Genomic DNA, 9,291 nt, shown 5'->3' on the forward strand with positions numbered 1-9,291 from the left:
GCAGAGCCTCTGCCAACCCGCAGCCTCACAGCCAGAGCAGGCGAACTGCCACAACTTACTACCTCAAGACAAGGGAAAATAAAGGAATACCGCAGGATCCACAACGGGGGGAGGGAGGGCAAACTACGGAATCCTTTGCAAGGTATCTCTCTGAAATTAGCCACACGTCACAAGGCGGCATCAATCCTTTTTTTTTCCTGATACGGAAAAGAGAGAGAAAGGAAGAAGGAGAGAGAGCAAGCCAGACAGAGAAAGAGTGAGAGAGAGAGAGCACGAGGAGCAAACGATCGGCGGATAGTGAGAGAGCTTCACCGCTGCTGCGCTGCTGTTGCTGCTGCTCCCCCGTCCTCCTCCTCCCCCCCTTCTGCTCCCACAACACCACCCCCAAGCCCCCCTCCGGAGAAATTGATGGATTATTGCTAACTGTGCACGCGGCAGTCCGCAGCTGCTACAGCGACAGACAGGAGAGCGGAGTGAGTTAAAAAAGCAAGACGGAATGACCGCAGTGTGCGTCTGTCAGCCTTTTTGGATTCATCAGCGCACGGCTAATCAGCTGAACAAGTGTTGTGGGGGGTGGACGATGGCAAACTAAAAAAAAAAAGCGACTTAGTCTACTGCGAGGAGAAAGACAAATCTGAGAAGACTTTGAGATTTTACCCCTTATCTTTGCTTTTTTTCTTTTTATATTTTCCTTGGTTTAATGTGCATGTACTTTGGCAATGGAGTCTTGTGAAAATTGTTCAGTGGTATTCAGCGTCGCCTTCCAAGGACAATCAATGGGGGAGCTGAGGGGAGATCTTTTCCAAGCTGACTGGATGCGTGCACCTGCTTAACTGACTGGGCCTTACCCCTTGAACCAGTTTCACTAAATGCTGCTTCTCTCTGGAATTAATAGGGGCCATTTTGTCAAATCAGTTCATGCTCCACTTTACTTTTATGAGAGAAATAACTGAAAATGTTGTGCAGTGATCTTAGTGGGAAACATGAGTGAATGGTGCTGGAGTTTTGCTTCAAAATAAAGGATTATATTAAGGACAACTCAGAGCTAATGAGGTAGGTGCCTTCTATTTCAACATATTTATTCTGTAGGTCAGCTTTTTTCCCCTTCTCCACTCATCTTTTTCTTCCTCCATCTCTCCCTCTCTTTCCCTCTCTGTGTTTAACACAGCACCATCCTGCACTGTCGATGGCAAACAGATGCAGAGTCTTGCTCAAACCAGGGTAGGGCCACTGTTCTCCGTTCCCCAGCCGAATCCCCACGCGATGTTGAATTATGAACGCGCCACATCATGAGTCTCTTGTGGCAGGTAACTGTGCACCGTGCCTGGAACGCAGCCCTGCTCTGTGCAGTCTACCTCATGGTGCGATCGTGGAGTGTGTGCGCCACCCCCTCCGGACCACTGACCTGCCCTGCTGTTTGCTCCTGTGGTAACCAGTTCGTTAAAGTAGTGTGCACCAGGCGCGGCCTGGTTCGAGTGCCCCCTGGCATCCCTGCCACCACACGCCATTTAAACCTGATGGAGAACAGCATAGAGACAATTGAAGCTGGAACATTTCAACACCTCCGTCACCTGGAGGTACTGCAACTGGGTAGGAACTCTATTCGGCAAATTGAGGTGGGGGCCTTCAGCGGCCTCAACAGCCTCAACACACTGGAGCTGTTCGACAACCGATTGACAGTGATCCCAAGTGGCGCTTTTGAGTACTTGTCTAAACTGCGGGAATTATGGCTCAGGAACAACCCTATCGAAAGTATACCTTCCTACGCATTTAACCGTGTTCCCTCTTTAATGCGTCTGGATCTGGGAGAGTTAAAGAAGCTGGAGTATATTTCTGAGGGTGCTTTTGAGGGATTATACAACTTGAAATACTTAAACCTTGGAATGTGTAACCTACGGGAAATGCCAGTCCTGACCCCTTTGGTGGGGCTGGAGGAGCTAGAAATGTCTGAGAACTACTTTCCAGAGATAAAACCTGGATCCTTCAGGGGTTTGAAATCCCTTAAAAAGCTGTGGATTATGAACTCTCGGATCACCACTATAGAGAGAAATGCATTTGATGATGTCACGGCCTTGGTTGAGCTCAACCTGGCCCACAATAACCTTAGCTCTTTGCCGCATGACCTTTTTTCGCCCTTGAGTTACCTGGTGGAGCTCCATTTGCACCACAACCCTTGGCGGTGTGACTGTGATGTTGTGTGGCTGGCTTGGTGGCTGAGGGAGTACATTCCCACTAATTCCACCTGCTGTGGCCGCTGCCACACCCCTGCTTACCTACGTGGACGCTACCTGGTGGAGGTGGACCAGAGCACTTTCCAGTGCTCAGCACCTTTCATACTGGATGCCCCAAGGGATCTTAACATCTCTGCTGAACGTGTAGCTGAGCTAAAATGTCGTACGGCCCCCATGTCATCAGTTAGATGGCTCCTGCCTAATGGAACAGTTTTGACCCATGGCTCTAATCACCCACGGATATCAGTGCTCAATGATGGGACACTAAACTTCTCCAATGTGCTCCCAGCAGATACAGGTGTGTATACCTGCATGGTGACCAACATGGCTGGAAACTCCAATGCTTCGGCCTACCTGAATGTGACTGCGGCTGAGCTCAACACTTCTAACCTGAGTTACTTCACTACGGTGACAGTGGAGGAAGTAGAGACCACCTCACAGGAAGTGATCAAGCCAAAGACGGTAACCGCCTCCCCCTCCGTCTTTCAGCCAGTTTTTATCTCTACACCGACAGTTTTACTTCAAACACCTCGACAGGTCTCTGTGCCGACTGTACGTGGAACGACACGCCCACCTGCCAGTCTTGACGAGGTCATGAAGACAACCAAGATCATCATAGGCTGCTTTGTGGCAGTCACCTTGCTCGCTGCCGCTATGCTTATTGCTTTCTACAAGCTGCGTAAACGGCACCAGCAAAGGAGCACAGTGTCAGCTGCTAGGACTATAGAGGTCATTCAGATGGATGAGAATGTTCCTACCACCCATACAGGGACAAGTATACCAGGTGAAAGTGGGATGATGTTACCTAGCCTGAGAGATCACAATAGCACCTACAAACCCAGCTACAGCTCCTGCAGACCAGCACACTCTGCTCCTTGGGCAGAAAACAACATCGGGAACTCCCTGCACCGTCCCCGCCCCACCATCAGCACCATTCCTGAACCCTACCAGATCAAAACTCACACAAAGGAGAAGGTACAGGAAACACAGATATAACATTCCTACAGCCTTCTCCTGCTCTGTCTTTTATTCTGTTCATCATGAAAACATGCAATAGAATGCACAACAGAAAAGACAGCAATTACTTTTGTACCCAGTGCAAAAATGAGACTGTTTTTCTTGTACATGCTTATACATAAATATATTAATATAAATATATAAATTAATCCACTATGGGATGATACAAGAAACAGATTATACAAAAGTGAAAATGAATTTAAACTATTTTCTAACTTGTAACTCTTATTTAAGATGGGAAAATGTGATGATGCTGATACGACATTGAAAACAGAGACAGATTTGTTTGAAAAGGGGCAACCTGTGATTTTTAGACCATGCTGTATATGATGCAGTAAAGTCCCATTTATACAGAGAACTTTCTAAGTAACTGTCCACTGATTGATCTTTAAAGGCTTATCTTCTAAAAGCACCAAGAATTTGTATTGTGCCAAATGTTATACTTGCAATAAATGAGACTGGCTTAAGAGATAGGAAACAAAACATTGCAAAACACAGGATGGACACCAAGAGAGAATGGAGCAGCTGGATTTACAGAGTCTGCTGTTCTGCAGCTCCCAGCCAAATGTTTTTTTTTTTTTTTTCGTTTTTTTTTTCGGGCTGCGCCATAGTTTTGCAGCAAGCATTTAACGATATGTTTCCAGAACAGACATCCTGCTTGCTTTTTGAGTTTAACCCTCTGACTATTTCTCTAATGTTCCTCTTGGTTTTTGACAAATTGGATTGACTATCCTTTGGTTTTTCATCCAGCTTCATGAGTTGGATTTTGATTGCTTTTCCTGTTTCTTTCAGATCCTGTACTGCGTTAATTTTAATTTAAATGGCTTTTAGGGCTAATTTAGTAAATGCATTACAACAGTTGCCTCAGATTAGTAGTGCAAGGGCTCAACTGGATGTTAGTTTGCGAGACTTATAAGACGGTTGCAGTGACTGGATGGTTTGCTGCAGGTATTCATTAACATGGTTTCAAATTTTCTTTATTGAGAAAGAGATTCAAATGAATGTGTGAATTATGGACTTTCCTTTATGGAGATCGTTCCAACAGCAATTTTCTTTTGTCCTTATTTTAAGCAACGCTATTTTTATGAGGAGTCTTCAGAGGTTACAACAATAAAAAAGAAAACATTTGGTTTGTATTTCTCTAAACTAAACTCCTTCCTCTTGTCTTTTTTTTTTCAACTGTAGGACATTTACCTAATTATGCAATCCTGATGACCACATAAGAGGTTATAGAAACACTATGCTTCTCTGTCATTTCTGAAAATTTATTTCACTGATACAGTTAATTAGATTTACACTAATGCACTGTCATATGGTCACATTTCTGGCTACAGAAATGTGGTAATGTCTTAATCCCGATAGATGTGTGATGGGTTTGTGCATGTAGACACACATAGATGCACACAAACTCATCAGCCTATTTTCCTGTGATGCAGTGCTTAATGATTGAATGTTATTTGAAACGTGATCTCTACTCGTTTATAATGAAGTTATGGCTTGCCTCGTTCAAAGCTCAGGAAGCAGTGTGCTTCAGCTGAAGCATATGTTAAGAGGGTTGAGTGCAGCATTTAATACAATCCTCTATTGATCTGTTTAACCTGCGACATCTCCCAAATTAGAGGCTGAGAGAGAGATTTGAAAGACACATTTAAAGGTTATGATTTAGGTTGTTTTCTGATGGAACATTCAACCTAACTAAGGACTTACATAAATCGAAATTAAATAAATCTACAATAAAAAAACAAATTCCCTCAATATCTAAAAATCTCCTTTTCAGTATTGTTTTCCTTTCCTTCAGCAGCATTATTCTGGCAAGAGTTTGCATTAAAATGTTAAAGATATTATATTTTAGCACAACAATCGTCAGAAACTCAGCATGTGTCGAATATAAGCTATTTTATTTTGGTGTCATGGAAAGTAGGAGCATTTTTAGGCTCCAGTGGACACTAATGTGCCATTATGCTGTACATTTTTAGCATGGGGGACAGAGTAGGGGCAGGCTGTAATCAGGGGCAGGGGCACCAGTAGATCTGTGGCTGCAGAAACCCTGCCTTTACCTCCCTCACACACAGCAATTTACTGCCCTCAGTAGGAACAGAGCCAGGCCAGAGCACACCCACCACCAAAGCGCTGCAATGATACACACACAAAAACACCCTTAGACCATTACATGTCCTTATGTTTTTACATTATTCAGAAGAAAGAGGCTTTATAGCACACTGCGGTGTTGTATCTGTGGATGATGAGGCTTGTAAATTTAATCTTTAATGCCTGTAGGACTCGTTCTGAGTAGGTTGATGTGACGAGGCTTTTATGGCTTGGTTATATGGCCAAAATGGCAGATCTCTTTTTCATGGTAATGCCAGGACCAAGTTCAGCTGAATACCATTTCAAAAGGCAAATGAGCCTTATAAAGCTGACGTTGTTTTTATTTTTATCATATTGTGGACCATTTTATTTTTTGTTCTCATGTTTTCTTAGTTGATGCTATATGGGAGTTCCCTGTCATTTCCACAGCAAAACCACAATTTCTGATTTCCTTTATAACAAAGCCATATTTGATCTTTAATGGGAATAGCATGTGCATCCGAGCAACAACAGCCTTTTGCCATTTGGCTTACCACTTTCTTCCTTTTTTCCTGTTTCTTTTATTACGCTAATTGACATTATTGACTTCCTGCGTCAACACTAGCACAGTGTGAGACCCACTATGGAGGAAGGCTCATTTTTGATGGATTCTCCATGGGAGACTTATCAGTCGCACAATTATCCTGACAGATTTGAGGATCGCATTTTCCCCTCACCCGCCTCCTTCTGCTGACTGATACGTTAGCTTTCTGTAGACTGATAGATAGAGATGAGGAGGGAGACAGACCTTAGAGAAGAGAGCTGACCAGATGCTTATCAGTTAATGAAGTGTCTGTGCTGGACTTTTCTTTCAATGGTTCTGGGCTCTGACGGTCAACTTGGCCATGGGTGAGTCGCATGCTGGTTTGCATTATTACAGTGGTGAGGCCTCTACTAGGTTATAAAGATTAGCTCTCATGATTTGGCGGTAAAAAAAAAAAAAGAGAGGAATATGCCACAGTTGTTTGCTCCAAGTACAGTTCTAATCGATTGCAATGTAATATTTCATTGCACAGTAGAGGCAATTTTTTATTTTTTTTTTATTTTTTTTTTTAATTTACTTTTTTAAAAAGTGAATCTGTTTTATACACTGCAACAACATGCAACAGCCAGTCACATTTTTCAAAAAAGTATTGGACAAAAATAACGGTAACACTTTACAAAAGGTTAAATTTGTTTACATTAGTTAATGCATTAAGTATCATTAATTAATACTGTAAAAGTTGATCATTTATCTAGATTAACATACATTTAAAAACTAAATTGTAATTATATATATATATACACTCTAGATTATTATTTTTTACAGTTTTCAAAACAAATATGACGCTTAACTGGATCAACCTACAGCCTATATTTATATTTTATTTTGATATAGCAGGTAAAATAATTTATGCGTTATTCTTTCCAAATGTATTAAGCATAGGATTGGATTTTTCATTTCCTCTGTTTATGCGATCAGTCAAGCATGCTCTAATTGGGCTTTTACAACAAGTTATTGTGTCATATTCTCTCTCTCTCTCTCTCTCTCTCTCTCTCTCTCGCTCTCACACACACACACACACACGTTCTCCCTTAGCATTCCTAGAAAGTGAGGTTTCATTAAGCATGCCAACAATATAGAAAGAAAAAGAGTGTAGGATGTAAGCTGGTGGCATTCAGGTTATCTGGGATCAAGGAATTCAAACAATGTGATCTTGTATATTGCTTTGAACTAAGTGGGGGCTAAACATATAGATTTTTTTTTTTTTTTTTTTTTTTTTTTTGCTTTTCATTCCCAGACTTGCACATATTTTGCTTGATCACTGTACAAGAACCAAAAGGCTAACTTACAGAGAATGTTGCACAGGAAATATCACGATCGACCCATCAGATAAAGAAAATGCAGGGCCGTATCTCTGTGCCCCAGGAATATCCAGGCAGCAGACAGATGCCCACAGAGAATTTAATCATATATCTGTAACACAGTTTTTTACTGTTGAGGGATGTAACAACATTGTTCTGCTTTCATTCTGAAGTGATAACTGGAATGAGCTGCCTTCCTACATTTTTAAAGACAATCTGACAGCTAGAATTTCCTCCTATCGATTTCTGTTTGAGGACAGGCATAGCCGTAATGGATAGATGTGGCAATGCTTCCTGACAGACCGACAAATTAAAAGCCTGTCCAATCCCATTTGGGAGAAAATGAAACATGTTTAATTTAGCGTGATTTGGTTGTATCTGGTAGATGCTTTTAACAGGGTCGTCGCTTCACAAGAAGGTACAGAACCAGCTACATGAAATCAAGGTACAAGATTTGACGAGTGTGTGCATGTGGGTGTTGCATTTGCGGTATGGTGTGACTCAAACAGGGAAGGGATGAGGAGTGTGTATTCAGGGGTACCAGCCTCTGCAAACTCCTACGTTATTATCTTGCTTGGAAATACAGAACTTGTTTGCTTGTTTACTTAAAGTCCGATCTTCCTGTTGCTTATAAAGCTTTTGGGACTAAGACAAACACGGTGGCTAAGTGCCGCCAAACCCTGACGAAATGCAAACCAGCAGAGGATAAACATCCATGGGGCAGAGGAAAGCCACACCAATAAATTCCCTGTATTCTTCACGAGAACATGGCAACACACTATAATTCCATCTGACAAGGCATCGTGAAATATAGATGAAAAGAGAGAGATTTTTCAAGGTCCTCTCAAGGTTTTGAGTTGTGATACATTTGAGCATAAGGAGTTGTGAATGAAGCATTCATGGATGAAGGAGTGCCACCTTCAAGGTTGGCGTCCCCTCTGCTCAAACTCCACTTATCAACTTGCACAATTCACACCAGTCTGCTGATGACAAGTGTGCATGTGGGTTTCTATTTGTGTTTCTATTTGATCCAAAGTAACTACATGTTTTTAATAAGAATCATGTGAATGTGATAAATTGGTTGTTCAACTGTGGTCACGGTTTGCTAGAGAGGAATAATATTTCTCCATCAAGCCCATATGACACCTCAACCGGAGACTAGGATAATGTGTAACCTGTTATAATTTAAGATATTAGCAATGGTAAAATCATTCCTTAAGGGGCAGATCTCTGCTGTTAATGAAAAAGGTTCATATTAAAATACTTGATGTGCTGTGCAGGGCTGCGTTTCCCAAAAGCATCGTAAGCCTAAGTTGATCGTAAAAACGATCGTACGACTGATCTTAATATTACGGTCTGTTTCCCAAAAGCATCGTAGCTTAAGTAGCACTTGAAAATCTTCGTAGATCTACGAGTGCTCTGGAGTAATCGTACATCCCCACGTGCATCGTAAGAAGACAGATTTATGAAGACACCTGCAGGACAACCGGCAGATTACACCTTTAGCTTTATTCAAATGTATGTGATTATAATATAAGGTTTTAATTGTACTTTATTGTACACTTTATTACTCTTTTTTGTTGTTGGTTAAATTAATGTATGAATTAAATAATTAAAAAGGTCAGAAAAAAAAATAGAAATAATTTAATCTAATAATTTTAATCAAAATTAAATGAATGAATAAATATATAAAAGAAATCCTTTAAATCTGTTAAAAATTACATAATTGTTTCGCTCTATCTCCTCTAAAAGGACATTAAGGTTGAAATTACATTGCATTACATTACATTGAAAGGTATCTTTTCGTGTGTTTTTTTTTTTTTTTTTTTCAGCCATTTTGTCAGTGCCTCCGCCTGTAGGTGCTTTATATATACTTGTCTTGATTGCTAATCCACAACAGATGACAATTATTAGGTTAAACGTTCAGAATACGATTCCATATAAGGTTATATTTCAGCACTTCGCGAATGGACAGCGACTCTTAAGTAGCACGTAGAGCGCGTTCTCGCGCGTTCATGTTAAGTGCATTTTTGGGAAACGCTCGTGGAATTCCACGAGCGTTCGTAACTTT

At 41.3% G+C, this 9,291-nt stretch overlaps 1 protein-coding gene across 1 annotated transcript; it reads left to right on the forward strand.

The window, feature by feature from the left end:
- Nucleotides 1-1,286: 1,286 nt before the first annotated feature.
- Nucleotides 1,287-3,227, forward strand: lrrc4.2 (leucine rich repeat containing 4.2; the record flags this gene model as incomplete). Its single annotated transcript, XM_081372583.1, has 1 exon — nucleotides 1,287-3,227. The coding sequence occupies exon 1, from the start codon at nucleotides 1,290-1,292 to the stop codon at nucleotides 3,225-3,227; it is 1,938 nt and encodes a 645-aa protein (XP_081228709.1). The 5' UTR covers nucleotides 1,287-1,289.
- Between the last annotated feature and the right edge of the window lie 6,064 nt (nucleotides 3,228-9,291).

This window comes from Scardinius erythrophthalmus (genome assembly GCF_964197995.2).
Source record: "Scardinius erythrophthalmus genome assembly, chromosome: 8".
In the NCBI taxonomy this organism is placed as follows: domain Eukaryota; kingdom Metazoa; phylum Chordata; class Actinopteri; order Cypriniformes; family Leuciscidae; genus Scardinius; species Scardinius erythrophthalmus.